Genomic DNA, 27,420 nt, shown 5'->3' with positions numbered 1-27,420 from the left:
CAGCCTGCCTCCCATGGCGAGGTGAGCATCCCCTGTGCTCCCTTGTTCTAGGTCCGTGCCTTTGAGTTCTAGGACCTGGCTGTGCTAAATGCGTGCTGCCCAAGCATGGACAAAAAGCTTAAGCAGGGCTCCAGCATCTTGTATGTCTCATTTAAGGAGAAGCAGCAGGAGGAGCTGAAAGATCATTTGGTGACTATATGTAAGTACTGGTGAGGAAATGCCACCTGCTGAAGAGCTGAACCAGGAGCTGGAGGCAGAAGCTGGACAAGTGCCACCTGGGCTGGGCAGGTGCTGCTCCAATCTCTGCTGTAAGGTTGTCTTCTTAAGGAAGCAGCCGCTGGGCAAGGGGCAAGCTCTTGCTGTGGTGAGTGGCCTGACACAGGCACAAGCAAAGGGGGCTGGGGCTGACCAGTACATACCATACCATCGGATCGCTGGTAAGAAGGGACAGGCTGCGAGTGGCACAGAAGTTACTCCTGTTGGGCCGAACTCGCGGTGGGACCAGCCCAAGACCTTTTGTTGATGTAGCGATAGGGAGAGTGGAATTCGCAGCGTTTCCTAGCAATGGAACATGGAACGGGGCGGAGGTGGGAAGGCACAAATAGGTCATGACGGGCGCTGAACCCAACACTCGGGACGAGCCTGGGTGTCTCCAGGCAGCGGGAAGGAGGGGAGACGGCAACACCGAGACACTGCGTCCGGGGTGCCCAGGGGCGCTCGGGGGGTGCCGGTGCCGCGCTTGGGCCCGAGGCCTGTGGGCATCGAGCATCCCGCGGAGGGGGAGCGGAGGGGGGGGGGGGGGTGTCTGTGTCCGTGGGGTCTCGCTCCCCGCGGGGCTGCCCCGGCTCGGCGGAAGCGCGGTCCCGAGTGAAGGGCGGGCGGCGGCGGCGGCCCCGCCTGGTGCGGCGGCGGCGGCGGGCGGAGCCGGCGGGCGGGCGCGGCCTCGTCTCCCTGCGGTTCTCGGTGGTGCGGCGGCCCGGCCGGCAAGGCCCCCCCGCAGCCCCGGGCATGGGAGCCCGCGGGCCGGCGGCCGGGGCTGGAGGAGGAAGAGGAGAAAGAGGAAGAGAAGGAGGCGGCGGCGGGGGCCGCTGACCGGCGGCGGGGCGGCGCGGCAGCCCCGAGGCCGCGGTGAGTGCAGCGGCGCGGACAGGCCTGGCCGGGTGGGGGAGGCCCGGGATGCGACCCGCGGGATGCGATCGCGGTCACTTACTGATGGCACAGCCCCGGCTCGGGGAAAAGCCCCGTTTTTGTGGTTGTTTCTCGTTTTTTAGTAAGTTTGTGTGTGTGTGTGTGGGACTGGGAGAACTGGGGAGGGGTTGGCTGTACTGAATGTGCCCCCTTGCCCCGCTTGTGGCCACCGGGGCCGTCGGCTCCCCCAGCGCCTCCCTTCTCCCAGCCTAGGGGTGTCCTGTGGGAAAAGGGAGCCCATAGGGACGAGCATCCCAGCCCTATGGCACACACCCCAGCAGGGTGAACCCCTGGGGACCAGCGCCCCAGCCCCACGTTGCTTTTAGCCTCTCGCACCCTGTGGAGATGCTGTGTGTGGGAGATGACATCATGTTTCACAGCCCCTTGCCTAGCAGGTGGTTTTGAGCCCACTCACGTTGGTGGCATCCTGTGGCCGATGGAGCGCTTCGCTTTTGTTCCCGTCGAGCACCGCTCTCTGCTTGCCTCGTGGACCGCCCTGCTCAAGGGTCCCTAAACCCTGCTCTTGTTTTTCCCTCCCTGCCTGGCTGTGGAGATGCCGCTGCTCCATGTGCTGCCTGCTGCCAGGGGTTTTGGGGAGGGTTTCTGGCAGGCGCTGGTGGCAGGCAGGTCTCTGTGTCTAGGGCTGTGCTGGGTAGATAGGGCACCGTGACCATGGAAAGGTTTGGGAGATCACAGCAAAGCCAGCTTTTCTCCAGAGGGCAACTTCCTAGAACAAACCTGGGTGAGGGGTTGGGGTGCTGGCATGTGTATGGCTGTGCCTGTGGGGACCCCACTCTGCATCCTGCAGAAACAGAGGATGGACACAGTTGGGACATCAGGCTCGGAGCCTTTTCCAGCACTTCCCTGCCTGCCATGGGGTCCTGCCAGCACCCTGCTGCCTGCTGGGGTCAGCAGGGCTGGGTGGGGGATCCCACTTCACACCTCAGCTCCCATCCCCATTCCCAGCCAGTCGGTGCTGGCCGGGTGCCCTGCAGCTCCCCGGGGAGGCCAGGGCTGGCAGCTGCCGGTGGGTTGGCCCCAGACCCCGGCTGGTTGCCAGCACCCTCAGGTCCTAGCTGCACTCCTAATGGGGGTCCTGCTACAGATCCTCGTCTGTTGGGATCCCACCAGCATCCCTGCAGCAGCACTGGCCTGTCCCAGGACCCCCATGGCCTTGTGAACCCCTGTGCCTGTCCCTTGCGGGGTTGCCTTGCCCTGTTCTAGCGGTTCTGAGAGCAGAGACTGGGACAGGAGCCAGGGCAGGAGCTGGGGTGCATGGGCATGCTGCGCTCCCAGCAGTGGCAGGGCTGGGAAGGGACAGGAGGTTTGGCTCGGCCAGGGCTCTCCGGTGACTCTCTGGGCTGCCTTCCCAGCAGGGCTCTGGCGCAGCTCCAGTTGTCATGTGGGAGATAAGGGGACCCTGGCTTCTATCTGCTCCCAGCAGCCCAGGGGCATTCCCACCAGCAGCAGGAGGAGAGAGGACCTGCACCGCTGGCTGTAAGCTGGACCCCCTTGGACATAAGCTGGGACATCCCCCTGGCTCAGCTCTGTGTGCCCCACAGCTGCTTATCCCACTGGGTGCCCTGCAGGCATGGCACTTATTGCCAGGCTCACTTGGGTGCTTTTGCTAGGGTGCAGCACGGCACGGTGGGGACAGAATGGAGAGCAGGAAAATGGGGTGCCTTGGAAGGGGGTGGCTGGTGGGAGTGCCCTTGGGACATCCCAGCTGGCTGCATTTTTGGAGAGCATGGGTTCTCCATGGAGGCTCTTTACAGTGCTTGTGGGAATGTCCCTGAACCCTGCTGGGGGTTAATGGGAATGGGAAGTGGGTCTGGCTTGGGCTTAGCCTTGGAAAGCAGAAAGGGGACTTGTGTAGGGCTGGGGGCCTCTTGTGTCTTCATGGCTGAGCCTTTAAAGCAGAAGTCCAAGCTCAGTACTCAGCCAGGTTTTTTTCTGGCATACTGACTTGCCCATCACCTCTGCATCAGGTGCTGATGCACGTCAGGTCCTGCACTGCTCCCGCTGCCTCAGTGCTGCTCAGGCTGGCACTATCCTGAGCATGGGGTGTCTCAGCAGGATCGAGACCGTGGCTGGAGCCGCCCCCCTGCCCCGCTAAGCGCACATGTCCGCCTGCCCGTGCCCAGAAGATGACCAGGCTGCTCTTGGGGGTGACCCTGGAAAGGATTTGCAAGGCCGTGCTGCTGCTCTGCCTGCTCCACTTCGTTATCATCATGATCCTCTACTTCGACGTCTACGCGCAGCACCTGGACTTCTTCAGCCGCTTCAATGCCAGGAATGCCTCGCGCGCACACCCCTTCTCCAACTCCTCCCGCCCCAACGGCACCGTCCCCAGCTATGGGCCGGCCAGTGCTGAGGCCCCGTCCCCCAGCGCCAAGCCCAGCACCAACCACACCGCCACTGAGAAACCCTTGCAGCCCTGCCAGGAGACACCTCCCGGCTTAGGTGAGACGTGGGGTGAGAGCTGTCAGGGAGTTGGACTTCTTCTTCAAGCGTATTAAAGGCCAGGTTGACAGAGCCTTGGGCGATATGGTTTAGAGCAAGGTGTCCCTGCCCATGGCAGGGTGGTTGGAACTGGATGATCATAAGGTCCTTTCCAACCCTAACTATTCTGTGATTCTATGGGGCTGGGGTGCGTGCCCATGGATGGCATCCTTGTCCCATGGGCCCTGGACATGGCTTCTGCCTGGTCTCAAGGGTGGAGTAGTAGAGAAACCCTGGAACTGGTACCAGGTGTCGGGTTTTCTTAGTGGTGTCTCCAGTCTCTCTTTCCCCATCTGGGAAGAGTTTTGGGCATCATCTGCCCTCGGCAGTGCCAGTCCCCTTGCAGGTCCCCCTCGCTGCTTGCTCTGCCAGCCTGGCTGGTGACCATGACCCTGACCAAATCCTGTCCTGTGGGCATCACCCTGCCCTCCCTCTTGCAGTCGGGCGCCTGCTCATCGAGTTCAGCTCTCCCATGAGCATGGAGCGGGTGCAGCGGGAGAACCCCGACGTGCGCCTGGGTGGCAAGTACACCCCCCCGGACTGCCTGCCCCGGCAGAAGGTGGCCATCCTCATCCCATTCCGGCATCGCGAGCACCACCTCAAGTACTGGCTGCACTACCTGCACCCCATCCTGCGCCGGCAGAAGGTGGCTTATGGCATCTACATCATCAACCAGGTGAGATGGGCAGGGATGAGGAGATGTTGGGGATGGGGTGGGCAGGCGGGCATTGCTGATCTCTGCCCTGCAGTTCGGCGAGGACACCTTCAACCGGGCCAAGCTGCTGAACGTGGGCTTCCTGGAGGCGCTCAAGGATGATGAGGAGTACGATTGCTTCATTTTCAGCGACGTGGACCTCATCCCCATGGACGACCGTAACCTCTATCGCTGCTACGAGCAGCCGCGGCACTTTGCTGTTGGCATGGACAAGTTTGGGTTCAGGTGGGTGAAACTGAAGCCTGGGGTGTTTCCACACAGCCAGGGCTGGTGTGGCTTCACTGGAATGACACTGGGGCCACCAACCTCAGTTTCTCACCTGGGTCTGCATGGGGTTGCTGGCTCGAATTGTGGAGATGGGATGGGAGAGAGCACAGCCCTGGACGGGAGCGTGACACAGAAGAGGGCTGTTGCTTGTACCTGCAGGTCCCTGTGGGGCTGACTCCCATCCTTACCTGTCCCTGAGGCTGACCTGTTTGCTCTCAACCTGCAGGCTGCCCTACGCTGGCTACTTTGGCGGCGTCTCTGGCCTGAGCAAGTCCCAGTTCCTGAAGATCAATGGCTTTCCCAATGAGTATTGGGGCTGGGGAGGAGAAGATGATGACATCTTTAACCGGTAGGTGCCAAACCATCGCCAGCAGCAGCTGGTTGAGGTGTGCTGGATCTTCCTGCGAGCACTGACCTGGTACCTTTACCAGTGCTGGGGCTCCTGGTTTTGTGCAGGACGTGCACAGGGCATGCCACATAGAATAATAGTCAGTTGGATTAGAAGAGACCTTTAAGATCAAGTCAATGATTACCCCAGCACTGCCAAGTCCATCACTAAACTGTGTCACTGAGAGCCTCCTCTATATGGTTTTTTGAACACTTCCAGGGACAGTGATTCCACCACTGCCCTGGGAAGCCTGTTCCAATGCCTTTTGGTGACAGATTGTTTCCTAATACCCAGTCTAACCTCCCTGGTGCAGCTTGAGGCTGTTACCTCTCGTCCTATCACTTGTTACTTGGGAGAAGAGACCGACCCCCACCTCACTACAGTGTCCTTTCAGGTAGTTGTAGAGAGCTATAAGATTCCCTCTTAAGCTTTCTCTTCCCCCAGGGGGAGGAGGCAGAGAGGGATTTAATTACCATCCAGCTTGAGGCTTGGTGATCCCCAGGGACCGAGCTGTCTCTTTCCAGGATGTTGGTATGCGGCTGAATCCCGTGGCATGCTGGGGCTGTCATGTTATGAGCTGTGCCAGTGGGGCAGTGTACCTGCGGGCTCTGCTCCAGGCCACAGCCGGAACACTAAACTTGGAAGCATCCAGGGCTGGGAAGCAAAACTTGGAAGTGTCTCAGTGGTGGCTGTGCAGCAGCCGAACAGGCATTTCTGCCAGCAGCCGGCAGGCTGCAGCACAGCTGCATGATGAGCCAGAGCTGAACCCTCATCCACACCGCTGCTGCCTCTTGTACCCTTCTGTGGCACTGCCCAGGGTAGCAGTGTGTGGCTGGTGGTGCATAACCACCCTATAATGGCTGATCAAGCAAGCCACCCCTTTTAAGTGCTATGAACAGGCTGGCACAGTTGCTGTGGGCAGGGTGGCATGGTTGCAGTTGCCATCCATGGTGGGCTTGGCGTGGTGAACAGGCAGCGTGTGGAGCTCTGGAGAGAGCTTCAGGCTGCCCTTAACATGTAGAGAGGGCCCCAAGGGAAGGGCTGGGCACCGGCATTTGGAGAATGTAGAGAGCAGGGGCTGCAGAAGGGGGGATGGATGGTGATGTGTGCTTGGTGCTGGTTGACCGCAGCTGCCAGCCGGTGGAGATGGAGGTCACCGGGCAGGAGCGGTGTTTTGGGCACACTCTGCCGTGGGGCACACGGCACCCTCGGTTGTGGCACTGGCTCGTGAGGGGTAACGGGTTTAAACTTAAATAGGGGAAGTTCAGGTTAGATATAAGGAAGAAGTTCTTTACTGTGAGGGTGGTGAGGCACTGGAATGGGTTGCCCAGAGAAGTTGTGAATGCTCCATCCCTGGCAGTGTTCAAGGCCAGGTTGGACAGAGCCTTGGGTGACACAGTCTAGTGTGAGGTGTCCCTGCCCATGGCAGGTGGTTAGAACTAGATGATCTTAAGGTCCTTTCCAACCCAAACCATTCTATGCTCTTGCCTTTGCACAGCGCTTTTTAAACAGGCATAGGTTTATTTGGTCTGGGGGCTAATTCCTGAAGGCCTCTGGGCTTTGGAATGTCACACCCTGGTGCTCACACTCTGATCCCTTCCTGCTTCCACCCCCCCAGCATCTCCCTGAATGGCATGAAGGTGTCGAGGCCCGACATCCGCATTGGGAGGTACCGCATGATCAAGCATGAACGGGACAAACACAACGAGCCCAACCCGCAGAGGTGAGTGAGCCACAGGGGCCAGGGCAGCCGAGGTGCCAAGTGATCACTGGGCTGCCTCCAAACACCAGCTTTCCTGCTCTGATCACTCCCATGGATGTCCAGCACCACTGGCGCTTTGGAAGCTGTGGCCCCCCCCTCATCCTGCTCCCCTTTCCACCAGATTCACCAAGATCCAGAACACCAAAATGACGATGAAGCGGGACGGGATCAGCTCACTGCAGTACCGGCTGGTGGAGGTCTCACGCCAGCCCATGTACACCAATATCACAGTGGAGATTGGCAGGCCACCCCCCCGCCTGGCCCGGGGCTAGTGCTTGTGCCACCGGCAGAGCCACGGGGACCCGGCTCTGTGTCCGGGCTGGCTGGGCAAGGTGGGTTTTGCCCCGGCTTGAGAGCCAGGACTGGACAGGGATGTTTTCTCCCTACTCTGCTGCCTTCTGGAGACGGCTGCATCCCAGCCGGCCCCTTGCTCCCCAGGATTTCTCTGTCCCCCCCATCCCCACGAGTGTGTTTGCAGGACCCCCGCCCCATACTCACTGTGTTGGTGGACAGGATTGGTCACCCCCCGGCACAGAGGGAGGGGGCAGCCCCAGCACTGGTGAGGAGCCCCCTGCCCATGCCAGCTCCTGCCTGCACACTGGGCTAGAGGGCAACATCCTGCTGCTCTGGGAATACAGGGGGGGTTCCCACCAGCACTGCGAGAAGTGGGGTGCAGGCTTCCCCCTTCAGCAGCGCTGGAGTGGCTGCTGCCCCAGCCAGGGGTGGGAGCAGGCCAGGTCCCCCTGAGCAGGCAGGATCAGGGTGAGGTTGCTGCCCTGTTGGGCATGCAGACATGGCTCGCTGTCTTCCTCTGCTTTAGTCTGGTGCTTAGAGCTGGGCCCTGTCTCCGCTCTGCCAAATAGAGACCTCTGGTTAGCGAATGCCCCTCGCTGTGCCTCACTTTACCCAGGGCCGGGGGCTGGCAGCCGTATCCCATCCCCTCACCCCCAAGGCAGATGCTGTGTGCATGCAGCCCCTGCCTGCACCTGCCCTCCCCATTTGGGGGGTGGGAATGGGGCTCATTTCAACCCCCCTTGGTGTGGGCTGGCACCAGGAGGGGGTCGCCCTGCAGCAGCAAGTGTCCCACAGGCAGTCTGGAGACTATTGGAGTCTCCCCCTTTTCTGGCTTCCCCCTTCCTTGGGGCAGGGGGGCTGCAGGCAGGAGAGGTCGGGGCCATGCAGGGCAGGTGCCCTGTGCCCTCCATGGGACTGAGAGCCCCGGCAGCCCCCCACACCCCGCGGTGGGCCAGGAGCAGTGGGGCTGGGAGCGGGGCAGCACGCCAGGGCAAGGGGGCACCGGCGACTTTTGTACATTTGAATGTCTGACCCTTTTTTTCAGCGTACGTTGAATGCAGCGTTTGGTCGCAGAGACCGGGGGTTTTGTATTTAATAAAAGTTTGAAAAGTTTGTGGGGTTTGTGGAGCCGGGCTGGGGGGGATCGCCATGAGATGGGGCAGGGGAACAGCACTGCCTGCTACCTACAGGGGGCTGGCAGAGCCCACCACCACACACACACCATGGGGACCTCCCCAGCATGCCCAGCAATGGGGGATCCTGCCCCATAAGGTGCCCAGCCCCGGCTAGGGTGAGGTACCCGGGCCATGTGGGCAAAACTGGCTGTCTTCACTGTGCCATGGACAAGTGCTCCCCCGCACCTGGGTGGACAATGCTCTCCCCTAGCAAGGACAAGCCCCCTGTCTCCATCCACTGCCCTATCTCCAGGTGGTTTTGGAGATCCAAGTGGGACAAGGAAGCTTTCCCCTGCTCAGTACCAGAGCTGGGCATCAAGGGGAAAAGGCTGCACCCATGGGACATCATCCCCGACTCCCTCCCCAGCCTCCCCAAAGAAGGTCACATCAGGACACCACCTCAGGAATATAAATCTCATTAAAATCTAGGATACTTTAGAACTCTACACCGGGAGATACACTGGCACAGGCAGCGCTGCCCAGGGACGCGCGCGTTATTGCTAACAATTAAGAGGTGAAGAGTAGCGGCGTGACACGTGGGGCAGGGCATGGGCACCATGCAGGAAACTGTGCCCCTCGCCGCGGCACGGTGGGGGTCTCGGGACGGGGAACGGGGGGGGAGCTGGAACATCCTGCTGGGGCTCAGCACCCACCGCCCGCCGCCTCCCGCCACCGTGCCGAGCCACGCCGTGTCCCTGTGCCAGCCTGGGGGCTGCGGCATGGGGAGCGCAGGGAGCTGGCTGGGAGGGGAACAACGGGGTGGGAAGGGTCTCACCCACCCACCCCGGATTGAGAGCTCCAGGCCCTTTGGCTGGAGCTGGAAGACAGATTTAAAACCGCCCGGCCTTTGCCAGTGCATCCTGCTCCACTAATACTGGTTGGGGACCAAGTGTCCCCAGATGGCTCGGAGTGAGCGGGCTGCTGCAGCCCTTCGCATCTCTGCTGGTACCTCTTTGCTAGCAGCAGCTGAGGGAGGGGGGGATCGGTCCATTTTGCTCCCCCTTAGCACCGTGGAAGGCCCCCCCTGCCCATGCCAGGGCTGCTAGGGAGAGCTGGCCCCTGGTCCTGCCCCATCACCCCCCAAACAGGCTTAAGTACTCGCCAGCCTCCTGCCCCACCATGGGGCAGGCAGCAGCATCAGGCTGTGCCCATACTGCTTATGGCTATGCCAGCTTTGCTGGTGATGCCTGGCCACCCAGATGGGCACCCACAGCCTCCCAAAGGGGCCACAGGGTGGAGGGGTGCATGATGGGGGCATATACCAGCTCACCACCTGCACAGCCCTGGGGTACCATGCGTATGTGCGTGCCCACGTAGGCCACATGTATGCCCTTAATCTGTCGGTGAGGGACACATGCGTGCGCACATGTGCTCTAAGTGCTTGTGTCTTGTGCTATAAGATCCCGCTGCCCATGCAGGCAGCGTGCTTGTTCCCATCTCCCTGTGCTAGCTCTGTGCCTGGCACCATCCCTGGGCATGGCCACCCGTGGGACCCTGAAGGCTCTGAGCCACAGTGGGTGCCCCCCCGGGCTGGGGGGTCCTGCAGTGCCAACCCCACCACAATGCCCCTGTGCACACACACTTGGGGTGGCCATGGGCAGTCTCAGCGTGGTCCTACCCCACTCCCTCCCCATGGCTAGGCCAGGAGGATGCCCCACAGCGGGGCATCTGGCTGCAGGGGGGCAGGGAGCCATGGGACATCCCGCTCCCCCCATCCTGTGCCTCCCCCCCCCAGAGCAGGACCCCTGCAAAGTGCCCCTGGCTCCCGGCCCTCCCAGGGCTGTGCCCCCTCCTCTCTTGTCCCAGCGTCGCGCACAAAGGTTACCGTAAACATGAGGGTTAACGAACGCCACGGGGGGGTCGGGGGTAGTTAACCGGTGAGGAGGTGGGGGGGGCTCGGGGACGGGTGCTGAGAGCCCCCCGTGGTCCGGTGCGGCCCGGAGCCAGGCTCCGCCAGCGGAAGGTGCGAAAGTGTCACCGCGCAGGAGGGGTTAGAGGGGGTGCGGGGATGGTGGGGGGTCACAGTCTGGAGTCCTGGCTGTGGGCTGAGCCGTTGCTGCCCTGCACAGGGGACGCAGCCTCCACCTCACTCCGGCTCTTCTCCGGCTGCAGGGGCTGCACCTCCAAGTGGGACTCGGTGGAGGGGCTGAATGCTGGGGCGTAGCGGCCGCTGCGGTGCTCTGCCAGCGCCGGGCCCCAGTCCTTGCTTGCCTTGGTAGCATTTTTCAAGCGCTAGAGAGAAAAGGAGAGCAGAGCAAGGGGACATGGTTAGCACCCACCATGCTCCCCTGCCCTGCCCTCCCAAGGGAGCCTCGAGACAGTACACCCCATGGATGCTGCCTCACAGCTACTGTGGTTGGGTAGGCAAGTGAAGGACAGCCTTACAGGCAGTCCCGGTGGGGCATGGACAAGGGGGTCTACACCCTAGTCACCTACCTCCAGCAGTGTGTCCCCCTCAGAGCAGCACACTTTGTATATGGCGTAGATGGGGATGCAGATGACGGAGGAAAGTGCCATGAGGAAGCCGATGCTGATGGCCCAGGCGGGGTAGACGTACTCATTGTAGGAGATGGGCCGGTACTGGATCACTGTGAAGACCAGGATGAACTGGGGAGGGACAGGCAGGATCAGCCAGTGGGGAGCAGCCAGCCTGCTCTGTGTCCCCCCAGTCACCCTGCTCTGCCCCATCCCCACTGCTCTCCCGCAGCCCAGCACCCTCCGCCCCAGCAGGCTGCTCAGGTGGGCTCTTTGCCTCCTCCTTCCATGGCCCCAGGCCCCATAGTCACAATGCTCACAAAGATGATGGCAGGTGAGATGAAGCGCCAGCAGATCTGGAAGAAGAGCGGCGGTGGGAAGCCCAGCATCATCTCAATGTCCTTGAAGTAGTTGCGATGCCCTGTGGGGGGACATGAACCCATCAGCCCCAGTGTGAGATGGGTGGGAGCCTGTTGGGACCCCATTGGGACCCCAACCACTGCCCAGTGTCTGCTCCAGATCTCGGCTAGTGGGACCCATCAGGCTGCTCAGGTCACACCTGATTGGCCAACAGCCTTGCCAGTTAGCACGCAGCAGGCTACCGATTGGCTAGATGTCAGAACAGCCCCTTCCCCATTGGTTGACTGTCCACCTACCGTAGATGTACATGATGGCCACACACATGATGCAGGAGATGACGACCAGGGAGAAGCTGGCAGCATAGTTATCCATCAGCAGAAGCCAGTAGATGCCCGCCTGTGAGAGGGACCCATTTAGCACAGCTGCCCCAGGGGGTACCACTGCTGTTGGCATGGCAACAGCACAGCCATGCTGCCAGCGTTGTGATGGCAATGCACAGCTGAGGTACACCCACAACCATTGGCATGGCAACACGCAATGCCAGGATCAGCATGGCGATGCTTAGTCTGGATACTATCACCACTGTCGGCATGGCAACACCAGGCCTTGGGTGTCACCACCCCCAGGGTGGTCATGGCAACAGTCGTTAGTGTCAGCTTGCAATCACCATGACAACAGCACCCCACCACCACAGCCCCATGGTTGCCTACCTGTGTGGTGAGCGGGACACCCAGCAGGAAGCCCGCCACGGCTACCCCCAGTGTCACAAAGGTCTTCCTGCGGATGATCCACTCGTTGCCCACCTCATCCACAATGGCCGTAACCAGTGTTTCCAGCAGGCAGAACTGCACGTGGGGCAGAGGGGGCAGTATGTCACCACCATGTCCCACCATGCCACCACCATGTCCCACCTTGCCACCACCATGTCCCACCTTGCCACCACCATGTCCCACCTTGCCACCCTGTCCCAGGACACTAGCCCCAACATGACCTACCTGTGTCCCCAGCCCCAGGAGGATGAGCATGAAGAAGAATAGGATGGACCAGAGGGGTGAGATTGGGAGCAAGGTGAGGGCTTCAGGGTAGGCAACAAAGGCCAAGCCAGGGCCATGGTCGGCCACCTTGGAGACATCCACGCCCAGGTGGTTGGCCATGAAGCCCAGGATGGAGAAGATGACGAAGCCGGCGTAGACACTGGTGGCACAGTTGGTTATGCTGATGATGATGCTGTCCCTGTGGGGAGAGGTCTGGGCTGGTGACAGGTCCAACAGACAGCAGCAGGGTTGGTGGAGCCATCGTCGGGCACTCACCGGTAGCAGTTGTTGTGGAACTTGTTGTAGGAGGCCATGGTGATGAGCCCACCCCAGGCACAGCCCAGTGAGTAGAAGATCTGCGAAGCTGCATCACCCCACACCTGCAGCGGTGGGGTGGTCAGTGCTGTGTCCCCATTCCCCCCTGTCCACCCACCACCCCTCATCCCTGCTCACCTTGGCATCAAGGATCTTGTCCCACTGGGGCGTCAGGTAGTACATGATGCCAGTGAGGGCCCCCTCCAGCGTGATGCCGCGCACGAAGAGGATGGTGAGCACCACGTAGGGAAAAGTGGCCGTGAAGTACACCACCTGCGGGGCAACACCTCAGGGAACAGGGCCACGGGAAAGGGATGTGGCCTGGGACATCCCACCCCAGGCTGGGATGGGGCTACGGTCAGGGAAGGTGGCACTATGGACACAACAGGAGCTACATTCCCAATAGAGTTGGGGATGTGCCTAGAGGGGGAATGGTCACCTACAGACAGGGCATGTCCACACTAGGGATGGGGCTGGGAGGGAGAACATATGGGTACCTTCCCCGAGGACTTGACACCCTTGATGAGGCAGAGGAAGACAACGACCCAGGAGACACCGAGGCATCCCAGGAGGGGCAGCCGCACCTCGCCCAGGTTCCCGATGTCATCAGACAGGTCCAGCACATACTTCCTGCATGGGGGGCAGTGGGTGTCAGCACGGCCCCACCATCACCATCACCATCACCTCCCTCATCCCTTGCCCCCATCCCCGGTACCTCCAGTACTCCTCACTGGGGCTGGTGCGCTTCTGGGTGGCATTGAGGGCGAGGTTGAGGGCAGCGCGGCTGGAGAGGTTCCCATCCAGCACCCCCACACAGTCAGGCGTGTTCCAGGCGTTGCTGCAGTACGTCCAGGGCAGCACACGCGTCATGGACACAAAGAAGTAGTAGAAGGCAATACAGATCACCACGTTGTAGTAGATCCCGATGTACGTGGACACCACCATCATCCCGTAGCCCACGCCTGGGAACAGCACCGGGGAGGGGTGAGCGGCACAGTGCGGCACGGCACGCAGCACAGGGGGTTGTGGTGTGGTGGGCAGCATGCGGTGCCAGCGGCAGCTTGCAGCCACGCTGAGGCTTGGGTCTGTTTGTGGCGCTGGGGTAGGGAACACTCTGCATGGGTTCCTGTGCTTTCAAGCAAGCCTGGTGATGCTGTGTCCCCTGGGACGTGTGGCAATGCGCAAGGGATGCACGGACTACAAAGCTGCAGGAAAACCTTTAGGGTCTGAAGCCCTAGAGAACCACTGAGGGGGGGGTCTCTCCTGGCTATGGTGTCTTTAGGGATTCAGCTACCTAGTGGCATGTCTCTCCTGGCTATGGTGTCTTTAGGGATTCAGCTACCTAGTGGCATATGACAAGGGCCACACAAGCACAGGGACATGCACATAGGAGGGTGGGCTGCCCACCCATCAGGTAGCGTGCAGGGTGCACCAGGGGAGCCAGCAGGGTTCAGCCGTGGCAGGGCAAGTTCTGAGCACGGCCAGGACCAGCACATGTGGGCACAGCACCCACTGCCTAGGGTGCAGGGAGAGGACTGCAGGAGTGTGCCCACACCTGGAGGGGCCATGGGGACTTGCAGCACGTCCAGGGGACCAGAGTGGCCTCTGCAGCAGCGATGAGCTGGGGACACGTGTGGCATGTGCAGGGATGTGTGTGTAATGCCTGCAGCGGATGCCAGCGCAGGGCTGGGGTGTGCGCAGGAGATGCATCGCGTGTGCAGGGATGTGTGTAACGCGTGCAGGGAACGCTAGGCGGGCTGCGTGTGCAGGGCAGCGTGGCCCAGGCGGGATGTGTGTATGGAGGACCCATGCCATGCGTGCAGTGATTGCATGTGCAAGGTGCAAGACACAGGAGCCTGTGTGGGGCCGTGTGGTGTGCCAGGGGTGTGTGGGCAGGGGACACATGGGGTGCATGGTGGGATGTGACGAGGGCTGTGCCAGCAGATGTCCCATACTGGCACATGCTGGTGGGGATGGGGAGCTCCTTACCTTTGAACATGGGGCTGACCCTCCAGACGCCGAGGCAGCCCTGGCTGGCAAACTGCCCGAAGGAGAGCTCCATGAAGAAGAGGGGGATGCCACAAAACACCAGCATGATGAAGTAGGGGAACATGAAGGCACCTGGTGGGCAGGAATCAGGGGGTGAGAGTGTGTAATGCCCTTGGGCACAACTGTGCACCCTGCACCACCCCAGCAAGCACCACACGGGACCCCCACCCTGAGGCACTCCACTCCCTGGCCCCCCAACACCCACCTCCCCCATTGCGGTAGCAGAGGTACGGGAAGCGCCAGACGTTGCCCAGCCCCACGGCATAGCCCACACTGGTCAGCACAAACTCGATCTGGTTGCCCCAGTTGCCGCGCTTCACGCTCTTGTCCTGCTTGCCTCGCTCCCCGGGCACGGTGCCGTTCTGTGGAGAGACGTTGTGGGGTGTGTTAACCATGGGCCACACTGCCAGCCCCATCCGAGGGGTGATGGCCACCGAGCAGGGCTGGGTGGTCCCCAGCATCATTCCGAATCCCCCCCTCATGCCAGCCCCCCCTCCAACCATGCACAAGCAGTGCCAAGGAGGGGGAGGGCAGTGGTGGTGCCCCCCCCCAATGAATAGCTCTGCCTGGAGCCCGGCTGCAGCGAAGGAAGAGCCTGCAACTCATACAAAGCAGGTCCGGGCGCCCAAGCACAAAGGGGCCTCTGTTCTCACACCCCCCCTCCCCGTGCCCAGCAGGAGAGGTCCTGCTGGGTGGCCACTGCCCATGGCTGGGAGGGGAGAATGGTGGGACCCCCAGGGGAAAGCAGGGCCTCCACTCAAAGGGGAGTGGGGTGCAGTGATTAGAGCAGGTGGGGGCCTGGGTGACACCCCCAGGAAGGGCACCCTGCAGCAGATGGGGTCCTGTCCAGCAAGGCACCACACTTGGGGCAGCACAGGGGGGTCCCATGCAGGTGGGTCCCCTTGGGGAGGCAGCCCCACCACTCAGCCATCACTCACTGTAGGGGATGGAGGGGAGACGGAGAAGGGCAAGAAAGGGCGCTTTGTGCAGGCTGCCACACAATGCGAGCTCACACCGCGGACAACAACAACAAGAGGGATGAGCACCCATCACCGGGTGGACCCGTCCCAGCACGGCCCTGTGCTCACATTAATGTTCTTCCCGGATGCTGCTCAGCTCTGGCAGGTTGTGCTGAGGGCAGATGTCATTTTTGGGTGCCACAGGTACTCCAAGCCCTCCGTTATCCACCTGGAGCCAGGTGACAGATGCATGGGATGAGGGTGCTCATGGCCCCACAGCACCCATAACACTACAGGAGCAGCATGGCGTGCCGCAACCCTAGAAGCACGCCAGTGCCAGTCTCCCCACCATGGACACCCCAATGTGTGCCCCCCATGATGACTGATGTCGGCAGTGAGCGGGCCACAAATGGGAGCCGTCACCTCGGATCTGCTCACGCCGGCGGGGCGCAGGCAGCAGGCGCGGTGCACCTAACCGTATCATTTGATTAGGGCCGGCACAGCCAGGACGTGATGCCCGGCGACTCCGGCACAGCGCTGCCAAACAAAGCCATCTGCTGCGAGCAGGGCCTGCACGCGCCAGGGGCCGTGGGGGGCTGCTGGGGCTCATGGATGGAGGAGAAGGGCAATGGGGGGATCGGTGGGCACTTTGCACCAGGCTATAGGGGTGATGTTGGCTGAGCCAAGGCATCAGGGTGAGAACGGCAGACCCCATGGTAAAGGCTCCATCAGAGAAGAGCTTACAGCAGCCCCCAGTGCTAAGGGGGACCCCCCCCCCCCACCTCCAGGGAAGACTCTTATTATGGGGTGCCAAGGGGTTGCCAGGGTAGGGGGATAGAACACTGGCACTGTCCCCATGCCTGGGCACACTGCCCGCTTGAGCAGGCTGATCCGATCGGGAAGCCGCTGATTAAGCTGCTCGCACTAATGAGGCTCCTAATGAGCAGCACAGCCAGCAGGAGGGGGGCAACACTCCAGCCTCCCTGACACAGGGTCTGGGGGGGACAACACAACTGTATGGCCCTGGCTCAGCTCAAGAGCTCTGGAGCCCAAAGGAGACCACATTCCTGTCCCAAAGCTGAAAGGCCACCCCTCTGCTCAGGGAATGCTGGCATGGCTTCACCCCCATGCCCAACGGGGCACCCCAGCTTTGAGCCGCCTGGCACCGGTGCAGTGAGAATGCCAAGCCTCTGTTCTTTCCCTCCCCACTTTTCCATTCCTGCAGCACAGGGCTTAGGCGTGCTTGTCCCCAATAAGGGGCAGCCACATGCGTGCCCATGCGTGCACAAGCACACACACGTGCGCAAATGCTTGCGTGTTTCACCCACTCCCCCCTCTCCCCAAATCTGGGAAGGTCGCCTTGTCCTTTACACTCATTAACCACCCTTCCAACCCCACATGGTAAAAGAGGGGGGACACAGAGAACCCAGGCATCTGGGAAGATAAGACACCCCTCTTCCCATCGTAGGGATGGGACGGAGATGGGCTGCAAAGGGGGAATTGCTCCACAGCGAGAATGCAGAGTCGGCGTTGGAATGATGCTCCCAGACCCCAAATTTTCCATACATGTGCTACAAAAGATACCTGGCTTGGGTGAAAACATTGGGGCAGGGGGGGGAGCAGCACTCCTCAAACACCCCAAATATCCCCCAAGGGGGCAGAGGGGCAGCAGAGGCACAAGAGGGGTGCCCAGGCATCCCCTTCCTCCCCTTTCCCTAGGGACCAACCCCCTCACAAACCATGGCCAAGGCCTCCCCTGACCAGCAAAGTGGGTATCATCCATCACACTGCCTGGCACCGGAGCCTTTCTCATGCTAAGCAGCATCTCCTCGCACAATGACAGCTTGGCTGGGGTGCCCGGATGCCCCCCACTTCCCGAAGGGGCCTTGATTTATGGCTGGGAAGCTCATGGCAGTGGTGGAGTCCATGCTGGGGATGTCTCCATGGGAGGCATGTCCACCATGGTCCCCTGCTCTTTTTCCCCCCACTCAAACTGCCCCCACAGAGGTACCTCAGCCCAGCAGAAGCACTCTGTGGGGCATCAGCCTTATCCAGCCCCCCTGAACAAGTGAGGGATTTTCAATTCCTTCCCCAGCCTCCTAATAGGGTGCTGGGGCTGCTCCTATAATACCAATGCAGAGTTCATCAGCCCTGATGTCATCAGCCTGATGTCATTGCTCATTGCCATGGTGATGGTGAAAAAGTTGTGCCTGAGTGAAGCAGAGGCTACCGGAAGATATAAATAGATGCTAAATATGTCTTTTGGTAAAACAGCACCTCTTCCAGGACAGGGAAGTGGGGTGCAAGATGCCTGGGACACTGGAATCCCAGCCTGGGGCAGGGTTCCCAGCAACAGAGGGATGGAATTACTTGGATAGGGGTGTCCCATTTGTCCTCACTGGCTGCTCATGGATCCTGGGTACTTTCAGGGGAGATACCCCTAGAATCAGGTCCTGCACTCCTTGTCCCTGCCACGTGGGTGATGAACCCACACTGACATCTTAGCTCTGCCAGCTCCACCGGCTCATCCTAGCCATCCCTGTGCTCTTCCAGTGGTGCCCAGCCCCATGTTTCCCCTGCCCTGGTGCAACAGATGCATGACATGGGGGCCTGGACACCCAGAACAGCCCAGGCAGTGGGAGCATCAGTTGTGGATGCCAGGATGGGCAAAGGCAAAGAGGGACGCTCCCAGGGCCAGGGGGATGCAGTGCTGAGGGACTTATCCAAATCCCACCAAATCCCACACAGCCCCGACCACCCCCTTGCAGGGAGGCTGCCCAGCCCCATGGACAGCCCTGAGCATGCCCTGCCAGCCACCCACAGCAGCACAAGCCCAACCCTGGGGGGCCATGGCAGGTCAGGGCAAGCTTTCACATTGCTCACTAATGCCCATGAAGCCAGGGGATAAGGGAGAGGATGGAGGATGGATCTTCTCTGCTCCTGGAGCACTGAGCAAGGAAAAGGGCTGCTGTGCCTCTCTTGTAATCAGTCGGTTCCAGAGTTAATGAACACACAACTGTCAGACAGTCTCTTCTTGCTCCCAGTGCAGCTGAGGCCGCTGCATCCTCCCTCCCGCAGACCACCCCACATCCCTGGCTGTGGGGCTTAGAGGTGCCTCTCCAGCGTCCCACAGCACAAAGCTGCAGCTCAGCCCTGCAGATCCATCGCCCGGGAACCAGCACAAAGGGGCTTGGAGAGCCACGGCCGTGGGGGAACAGTGCTGGACCAGCCACCATCCACCTTACTCTGCCCCATCAGACCCCGCTCTCACCTCCCCACTGACCTGCTGAGGGGGCCGGCGGGGGCCCAGCTGCCCGTGGCCGCTATCCGGGGGGCCAGGCTGCCCAGCTCCGTGAGTCCTCAGCTTCATTGGCACCTCAGGCTCCGGCGCAGCAGCCTCCCGCCTCCCCCCGCCCGCCGCTCCAGCACTTGGCACTGCTCCCTGCTCTCCTCCCGGCCAGGCTCAGCCCCTCGCTGCCCGCCCGCCCGTCCCATGCAGCACCAGCACCCGCCTGCCCCGCACCGCAGGGACCCCGCGCCTCTGTTCTGCCCCCACCTCGAGCCGTGTCCCTGCAAGCCGGGCTCCCTCCCCAGCAGGCGCGGGCAGGACAGGCAGCACAGCAGGCTGAGCCCCGTCCCGTTTAATGAGCCCTCATTAGTGGAATCCAGCTGCTTGCAGCCCCGCACGCTCCAGCAGGCACCGCTGCCCTCCCTGCGGGCACTGCTGCCCGGCTGGCTGGGGCCAGGACCGGTGTTTGGAGTGCAGCTGAGGACCGTGTCCCACTCGGAGGCCCCCTGTCCCCATGCCCAAACACCTCCAGCCCCACACGTGTTCCTGTCACTATGCCCATCACCTATGCAGCCATCCGGCCCTGCACGCTCAAGGGCTGTGGGGACCAGGCATGGCCCCACTTGGGGACAGGGACACAGGGACAAGCCTGCTTGCTGGCACACCCCCAGCCTGGTGCCACTCTACCTCACTCTGACGTCACACCACTGGCACCATCATGGGTTCTGTATGGTAACCCTCACAAGGTCACTGCCCCGCAGGGGACCATCTGGCTGAAGGAGGGCTGTGCCATGACCCCCCTGCTCCCCAGGCACCCCACAGCCTCCGTACTCGCCCTCTTGCCAGCGCAAGGTGGGAACATGGTGGGGTGCTGTGTCCCATGGGAGGGTGGGCACAGGGTGCGCCCCCAGCCAGGCTCGGGGTACCCCAGCTGCTCCTAGCCCTGTGTCCTGGCTGGGGAGCACAGCCAAGATGCCATCGAGGCGTGATGGTGCACTGAGGGCGGGGGGACAGCCCAGCGCTTTCGGGCAACCATCTGGGGTCCGGGCAGCAGCGGCTGCGGGCGCGCACGTGAACAGCACACGTGTGCATAACGGGCTCGTAGCTCCCTGCATGCCAGCACTTGTCCCTGTCCCCTCTTGCGCTGGCCACCCAGGAGCTTGGGACATGCACCATCCGTCGGATAGCAGCACCCAACTGCGCCCCATCCATGGGATGCGTGCAATCCCAGAATCACCCCATGCTGTGTCAGCCCCAGTGATCCCAGCATAGCCCTGCCAGTCATATCCCATATACAGCCAAGCACCTCTTGAGCTTTGGACAACCCACAAGGTGCCCACAGGAGCATCCCTCCGTCCAAACCCTCCATGGGTTTGGCAGCATCCCTTTGCCTAGGCCACCTGCACACAGCATGAGCGCATCATGGTGGGACCCACCACCCCATCCCAGAGATGCCAGGCCCTGTGTCAGCCCATGGAGCACAGCACTGCTCCCCTGGCAGGCAAAGGGAACTGCCAGCCCCACAGGGACACATTGCTGGAAACAAAGGTCCCACAGTAGGGCTTTCACCTTCCCTGGCACCCAAGAACCCACCCTGGCTGAACTACAGAGGCAGGGGCAATGGGCGCATCAGGGATGGCCATGAGTCTCCCAGCCCCCATCATCCCATCCCCAAGCAGGGCTGCAGGTGCCTCAGGCAGGGACATGCCCCAGTGCCACTATCCCCATGCTGGGAGCTTCCTGCTGGGGCTGCCTTTCTCCAGCCCCATTCTCCCGGGGCAGACATGATTCTCCTGGGGCATTCAGGCAGAAGAATCCCCCGCCAGCCCCCCCATCACTGCCCCTTGGTATTCCGGGAAGGGCTCCCGGAGCCAAGAGCCATTTCCACAGCTCCACTGGCTACCATGCCCATGGCCCATGGCCGCTGGCTGGTGGCACCGCACTGTTGGGGGTGTCTGGGACAGGCACCCCAGGCCTTAACCCCAGCAGCGTGGTGGGAGCCGTGACCCAGTGCTTGCCAAGGAACAGCAGGGAGGTCACTGCCTGCCCTCCTGCCTGCTGTTTTGGAGTGAGTTAAACTTCCCAGAGGCATCCACAAAACACAGAGCCTGCCAAAGCAGGATGCAGGGACACAGCACCCTCAACACACCCAGAACAATTGGAGGGCTCAGACCTCAACTCACAGGTGGGGAAACGGGCACAGCAGCACTTCACCTTGCTGCTGCCCCCATCACCCTGTTCCTTCCCCAGGATAGGGCACAGTGGGCACCCCAAACCCCATCACAAACCCAGGGTCTGCACACATTGGTTGTGTGTGCAGCCTGGACATTGGTTGCACTGCTGGAGCCTGGCTGGGCTGGGAGCAGAAGTGGCAGGAGCTGCAACTGCAGGCAGGGATGAGAGGACAGACAGGGACCGTGCTTTACCAGGTGACTGGCAGGGCCCTGGAGGCAGGCCAAGGAGATTAGCTCCCTTCCCCAGTGACCCAGGTGGCTTGGCAGCCAGCACCCGTCCCGCCACAACTACTCCCAAGGCTCACGGTGCAGGGATGCTCTAGGAGTGGGGATGCTATGGGAGAAGGGATGCTCTCACAGGGAACCCGTCAGCTACTTCTGAGAAGCGGGTTAAAGCCTGCCCGGGAGCAGGCGGGTGCTCCCATGCCTGACTCCCTGCTGTGGGTGCCAGGCTCAGCACTCACCCCAGTGCTATGCCAGCTGCTCCAGCCAGGGCAAGAGCACACAGCAAGAACACAGAGCCATGGCAAGCACCCCATGCATGCGGGAGCACATCCCTGTGACAAACCTCCATTCAAACACGGATACATCCTTAGCATCTCCCTGTCCCCAGACAAGGACTTCTCCTGCAGAAATCCACCTCCTTCTCCCGCCAGCCATTCTGACCCCTCCACATGCCCACTGAAGGCAGGATGGGTGCCGGGCTCCCCACTGCAGGCACAGACAGTGGGGCCATGCTGGGACATGCAAGCAGAGGAGCTGCACACACACGAAGGAGATGGAAGTGCCTGCTGGAGCACGCTGCTCCCCTGGCTCTTGGCTTCCCAGGAAAGTCCTGGCTCCCAGCCCTCTGGCTGGAGCATGCAGCTATTTCAGGAAGCCCCCCGGGAAGGGGAGGGCGCAGCAATCATGGCAGCCCCGATGTTCAGCTCCCATCCATTGGGAAAAAGGGAAGAGTCAAGCACAGCCTGGGTTCACCTGCCCGGCACAGCGCAGCAGCCTGGCATGGGAACCTGATCTCAGGGCTCTCAAACACCTCGCTGCACGGCAGAGCTCCCTCAGGCATGGGGCTATTGCAGCCCTCCAACAAGGACACACACCGGGAACGTTCCGCATCCACCCAGGCACTGAAGACATCCCTGGTGTAGGCAAGCTCAGGGCAGCGCACAGCATCCCGCAACACACCACTTGTGAGGAGGGAAGATCAGGCACCACACCGGTGCCTGGAAAAACCTGGCTCTGCCCAAACACCACAGAAGCATAGAAACAACTAGGTTGGAAAAGACCTTTAAGATCAAGTCCAACCATTATCCCATGATTGCCAAGACCACCACAAAACCATGTCACCATCCTACCAGCCCAATTCAGGAGAGCCTGCCGGGTGTATGCAGAGGGGAAGCGGCTCCGCACCGTGCCCCTGTGTGGACATCCACGGAGGGGCACCCACACCCTTTAAGGGAGCAGGCAGAGGAGCCGCCCGGCAGGGGCTTTGCTCCTGGGGAGCTGGGGCAGGTGATAAGGCCAGGCAGAGAGCCTGGGAGGGGTGATAGCATCTCCAGGAACGGCGAGACACCGCACCCGAGGAGCGCGCAGGCAGCATGCTCAGGGCAAGCAGCGGCCAGTGTCTGCCCCACAGTCATTGTGCTGGGGAGCACCATGGGTGCACAACCCTGGCCAGGGATTCCAAGGGAGCACCAAGCCTTAGAGGAGCCCTGCTCCCTGTGCTGAGTGCTCCAGGTACACAAGGCAGTGGCCCATGCCAGCCCGCTCCCCACACCCTGCACTTACCAGCAGCCCCTCGCTGCACTTATCGGCCATCCCTGGAGGCTGGAGCGGGGTCCCTCGCCTGCCCGCCCTCCGTCGCGCTGGCTGCGGCACCAACACCGGTGCACTTCAATCCACCGACAGAGCAAGCTGGGCAGAGAGGAGAGACACCAAGAGAGACGTGACTGGTGGGGTGGGCACGTCCCTCCCCGGGCCTCCCCCTCCCTTCAGGAACCAGGGGGCTGTGCCAGGCGGGTCGCTCCCCTGTGCCAGCCTGCAGGGCTATGGAGGACGCAGAGCCCAGGGATGGATGGGCTGGCGGCGGGGTCTCTTCCTGCTGGCTCCCACCCCTTCCAGCATCTCCGAACCCCAGCACCCAGACAAGCGAGCGGCGGCTCCTAGGTGTTTCCCAAGAAGCAGTTAAAGATTTACCAGGTGTGGACAGACGACCCTGTGGGCTGCTGTCCTCACAGAGGGTGGGCTTTGGGGGCTGCAGGCAGGAGCAGGGGCCCCCTGAGCTCTCCCCCCAGCGAGAGCTCGATCTGAAATGGCTGCAGCACACAGCAGTGCTGGCACTGGGCGCCGACTGGGGCTCAGCTGCCTCACAGGACACAGATGGGAAACGATTGCCTTCTGCCCCGGTGCATCGCATGCACGTGCGGCGCAGGGGGGTGAGCTGCTGGGCTCTGCTGGGCACCAGGTGCTGCTGGACAGGGTGCAGGCAGCTGCCTGCACTGCCTGCCCCAGACTGGGGCTGCTGGACGCCCCAGTGGAGCACCAGGGCCTGACCACACCAGAGGAACAGTTGCTTTTGCAAAACACCAGTGCAGATCCCTACCTTTGGTGTGCTTGATGACCAGGGGATGAACCCAGCCCCTGCCAATGGTCCCAAACTACCACCACCACCAGTGGCCAAACACCTCAGCCCTGTCCCCGGGCTGTCATAGGTCTGGAGCAATCAGCAGAGGGGCACAAAGCCCTTAAGCACTGGGGAAGGGAGCATGGGTGGTGGAGATAAAGGGCAGAAAACCAGGGGATATAGGGCGAGCCCCCAGCCCTGGCCACAGCCCCTCCAGCTCAGGCAGGCTGCCTCTAGCAGATACCACATCCCATCACCAAAGCACTCCCTGGGAGAAGAAATGTCATCAGTGATACAAGTGTGGCTCCTCACATGGCACAGGGACCTCTCAGCTGGGAAGCACAGGGTCAGCGCACAGACCTCTTCCCTTTCACACGCTTATTGCCAGCCAGCCAAAGCTTCCTGTCCTGCAGCCCTGAATTCAGCCCGGGTCTCATCCTGCATCCGTGAGGGTACAGCACCGAGGGGCTGGCTCACCACTCCCCCCCGGGGTCTGCTGGGCACTGATAAAGCTGCCTGCCTGCATGCACACCGCTGACTTTGGCTCCCAGCCTGGCAAGATCCCAGCCAGGTGTGAGGTGGCAACGGGATGGATACAGGGATGCCGGAGGCTGCGGCATCCCCATGGAGAGGCAGGCAGGGATTGGGATGCAATGCACTGGTGCTACGAGGCAGCTCTCCCGGAGCTGCGGGATGCCATGACAGCTCGGAGGGCAGAGCGGCTCGTGCGTAGAGACGGGACCGGTGGTACCCTGAAGTCGGGACACCTAGACACCAACCGGGGCTACCGGACAGCGTGTCACGCCTCGGCGGGGGAGGCAGCACCAGGGGAAGGCCACGGATGCTCGGCCGCAGGATGGAAATCCCGTCCCCATCCCCTCCCACCCAGCGGGCGGCTCGAGGCGCCGGTGCAGCCGCTGCCACCTGCGAGGCCATTTCCTTTGCCAGCATCCGCCGGGCCCGCTGCAGCCGGTACCCACGGGAGGCGGGCATCGGGCCGGCCTGCCGCCGCCCTGCCCTGCCCTTCCCTCTTCCCCCCCCCCCCGCCGGGAGGCGGCTCCGGCGGCAGCCCCGCGGGCAGCGCCTGCCGCGACGCGCCCGCCGCACGGCACCCCCCCTCCGCCGCCGCCCGGTGCAGCACGGCAGCGGGGGGGCCCGGTTACATCAGCCGCCACGTGGTGGCTGCTCCGCCGCCCCGCCCCGGCACATGCCCGTGGAAAATTACCGCCAGCCCCCCCGCCCCGACACCGGGCCGGGCCGCCCCGGTCCCCGCTTGCTCCCCTGGTGCAGCGGCAGGCGGCCCCGCTCTGCGCGCCGCGCCCCTGCGCTCCCCCGGTACCGCGCCGCCGCGCCGGGAGAGCAACAGATGCGGAACCGCCCCGCATCCCGCTCCCGCCACCGTCCCGGCGGGTGGCCTCTGCCGGTGCCTTGCCCGGTGTCGCTACCGGTGTCGCCGGCTCCGCCGATGCGGAGCACCTCGCTGCCCCCCGTCCTGTGCCGTCCAGTCCAGTCCCGCCCGTTCCCCTCACCGGTAGCCTCCCAACCCGCTGATGCTCCCGCGGCTGCCGGCCTGGCCGGGCACCCGGTGCCGGCGAAGGTGCGCACCCCTTACCGTGCCCATGCCTCCCCCCGGCCACCACCGCCGCGCCTGGTGGGCCCACGAGTGCGCCGCTCCACCGCACCCGACCCGGTACCGGTGCCGTAGCAGGCCCTGAGCCGCCACCGCCGCCGGTGCTGCCGACTTAATGAAAGTTTGGAGGTCGATGGGGGCTGGCGCCGCCTCTCGCCCCCGCCGCCGCGCTCCGCCCCCCGCGCCGCCGCGCTCCCCAGCGCCCCGCTCCGGTACCGGCACCCGCATCCGCATCGGGGTGCGGGCACCGCGGGGTGTGAAAGAGCGTATGGCACGCTTGGGCACACGGGGTACACATGGTGCGCACAGTGCACATGGTGCGCATACACATGCATGGGCACACAGGTACCCACGGCACACACGGGCGCAACTGCTCACACAGGCATATGGAACCCATGGGCACACAGGCACACTGTGCCCTTGGCACACTTGGGTATACACATGGCATTCTTGGCACACATGAGCACTCGCAGCACACATGCAGCCCACAGGCGCATGGACGCCCAGGGGTACATGCAGGCTTGCACGGGCACATAGTACATATGAATATATATGGGACATATGGTCACACACAGGCTCCTATAAGGCACACATGCAACCGCACATATACGTTTTCCCAAGCACACACAGAGGAACATGTGCACACAGCATGTACAGGCTCACTCTGCAGGGCATCCAGTCAGGGGGATGGCCACAGGCTCCGACCAGGATGCATGCAGTTAATGTGACCACTGTACATGTATGTACACATGTGTATACATGCAAATCTGTACATGTGTATGCATGCAAATCTGTACATGTATGACTATATGTTTAGGTGTGTGTGTACGTGTGTGTACACATATAAGTGTACATGTCTGTATCTATATGCTTACATATGGATGCAGCCATCTACATGTGTGTGCAAATCTCTATTCCTATCTGTCTGTATACATATATGGGCACGTATACACATGTGAACATGAGTGTACCCAGGAGTGGAGGCATGTACTGATACACACATACCCATAAACACACGAGTGCATGTGTGTGTCCCCATGTGCATGTGTGCACATGCGTGTGCACATGCATGTGCGGTTGTCACGCCCCTGCAGCACAGGCCAGATGTTTCCAGTAACACATGACGGGTGCGCCGGGGGCCGCCCCTGGCCTGGCCCCTCGCCGAGGCCTCCCCTCCCTCCCCCTCCTGCTGGGCTTCCCGCATGCTGGGGCGAGTGCCTGCACCCCGGCACCCTGAGCCCTGGATCCTGCCCAGCTCCAGAGCCTCGAGGAGGCTGTGGGTGCAGCGGGGGGAACCTGGCGCCCCACAGCCCCAGCGCTTCAAGTGTGCCAACAGCACAGCCCTTCCCACATCCCGTCGGGTGCCCTCTGGTCCTTTCTCTCTCCACAGCCCTGCACCCCATCCCATCCTGACCCCCCCCCCCCCGCTTAAGGAGCAGCCCTTACCTGTGTCTCCATGGATCCCCGTTGTCCCTGGGGGGTTGCTGCCTGGTTTAAGGAAAACCTCAGCAGCCGATGGGGTGGTGGAGGCGGGGGAGCAATGGGGTGAGTGACTCAGGGGTGCCTGGCCACCTACTGCAGGCCCAGCTGCCCAGGGTGGCAGGATGGGAGACGGCGCCAGTGCACTCACACGCTGACACTGCTTTCGTTTTGAAAGTAAAACCAGAATCAGGGCTCCCACAGTGGGAAGGGGAAGGCAGCAGCGAAACCAGAGGGTGCTCAGGTCCTCCCACTCCCTCCCAGCACCCGCGCGTGGCTGCTTGGCACCACGAGCCGGGGTTGCTGGCTAGCACCCTCACTCTTGGCTGCATGCAGCCTCACACCCCTCCCTGCAGCCCAAATCTGGCACCAAGCACCTGAATGCAGCATCCCACACCCAGCATCCCAAATCCAGCATCCCACGCCCAGTACCCTGCGTCAGAGCCAGAACCCGGCTGCAACCCGCGCCCCTGCCCCAGGGTCTAGGCTTTGGAGAGGAGCTGCCAGCTGCAGAATTGCAGACTTGACCCCAAGGGATGGATTTCTGTGGGAGAAATTCATGCTTTCAAACGTCCTCCTCAGGGTCTCTCTCTCTTTCTGTGCATCTCATCTGTGTGCTTTCCCATGTCTCGACTTAAGGAAACAGGAGGAGAGGCCCTGCAGCCCCCAGAAGGTCAGTGAG

At 62.0% G+C, this 27,420-nt stretch overlaps 2 protein-coding genes across 7 annotated transcripts; one reads left to right on the top strand and one right to left on the bottom strand.

Annotated features, from left to right (window-relative positions):
* The first annotated feature begins 915 nt into the window (after window positions 1-915).
* On the top strand, window positions 916-8,229 carry B4GALT2 (beta-1,4-galactosyltransferase 2). Its single transcript, XM_061345014.1, has 7 exons — window positions 916-1,128; window positions 3,265-3,651; window positions 4,131-4,366; window positions 4,440-4,630; window positions 4,899-5,021; window positions 6,679-6,783; window positions 6,944-8,229. The coding sequence occupies exons 2-7, from the start codon at window positions 3,336-3,338 to the stop codon at window positions 7,092-7,094; spliced, it is 1,122 nt and encodes a 373-aa protein (XP_061200998.1). The 5' UTR covers window positions 916-1,128; window positions 3,265-3,335; the 3' UTR covers window positions 7,095-8,229.
* A 462-nt stretch (window positions 8,230-8,691) lies between these two features.
* On the bottom strand, window positions 8,692-26,914 carry SLC6A9 (solute carrier family 6 member 9). Of its 6 annotated transcripts, none has more exons than XM_061345010.1 (14): window positions 26,706-26,914; window positions 22,795-22,920; window positions 14,730-14,886; window positions 14,465-14,596; window positions 13,191-13,437; window positions 12,973-13,105; window positions 12,614-12,748; window positions 12,437-12,540; window positions 12,122-12,359; window positions 11,837-11,971; window positions 11,423-11,522; window positions 11,087-11,187; window positions 10,728-10,898; window positions 8,692-10,523 (listed from the first exon to the last, which is right to left on the bottom strand). In XM_061345010.1, the coding sequence occupies exons 2-14, from the start codon at window positions 22,822-22,824 to the stop codon at window positions 10,311-10,313; spliced, it is 1,896 nt and encodes a 631-aa protein (XP_061200994.1). In that variant the 5' UTR covers window positions 22,825-22,920; window positions 26,706-26,914; the 3' UTR covers window positions 8,692-10,310. The 6 variants fall into 6 exon arrangements, with proteins under 6 accessions (XP_061200994.1, XP_061200995.1, XP_061200996.1 ...); XM_061345011.1 differs by lacking the exon at window positions 26,706-26,914 and adding an exon at window positions 25,242-25,381; XM_061345012.1 differs by lacking the exon at window positions 22,795-22,920.
* Window positions 26,915-27,420: the final 506 nt, after the last annotated feature.

The sequence above is a fragment of the Neopsephotus bourkii genome, unplaced genomic scaffold, assembly GCF_033783945.1.
Source record: "Neopsephotus bourkii isolate Nb327-2 ecotype Australia unplaced genomic scaffold, CSIRO-AGI_Nbou_v1 NB_234, whole genome shotgun sequence".
Classification (NCBI taxonomy): domain Eukaryota; kingdom Metazoa; phylum Chordata; class Aves; order Psittaciformes; family Psittacidae; genus Neopsephotus; species Neopsephotus bourkii.
The sequence above is the reverse complement of the archived record's forward strand: the minus strand, read 5'-3'. Positions and strand labels throughout refer to the sequence as shown.

What these genes read in the sequence shown, in the direction of transcription:
- SLC6A9 (XM_061345009.1), bottom strand. Translation starts at nt 18,853, where the DNA reads ATGAAGCTGAGGACTCACGGAGCTGGGCAGCCTGGCCCCCCGGATAGC. An exon ending in CTGCTACCGCAATGGGGGAG is followed by an intron (nt 14,597 to 14,729) that starts GTGGGTGTTGGG and finishes CCTGCCCACCAG; the next exon opens with GTGCCTTCATGTTCCCCTAC. An exon ending in GTGTCAAGTCCTCGGGGAAG is followed by an intron (nt 12,749 to 12,972) that starts GTACCCATATGT and finishes GTTGCCCCGCAG; the next exon opens with GTGGTGTACTTCACGGCCAC.
- B4GALT2 (XM_061345014.1), top strand. Translation starts at nt 3,336, where the DNA reads ATGACCAGGCTGCTCTTGGGGGTGACCCTGGAAAGGATTTGCAAGGCC. An exon ending in ATGGACAAGTTTGGGTTCAG is followed by an intron (nt 4,631 to 4,898) that starts GTGGGTGAAACT and finishes CTCAACCTGCAG; the next exon opens with GCTGCCCTACGCTGGCTACT. An exon ending in GATGATGACATCTTTAACCG is followed by an intron (nt 5,022 to 6,678) that starts GTAGGTGCCAAA and finishes CCACCCCCCCAG; the next exon opens with CATCTCCCTGAATGGCATGA.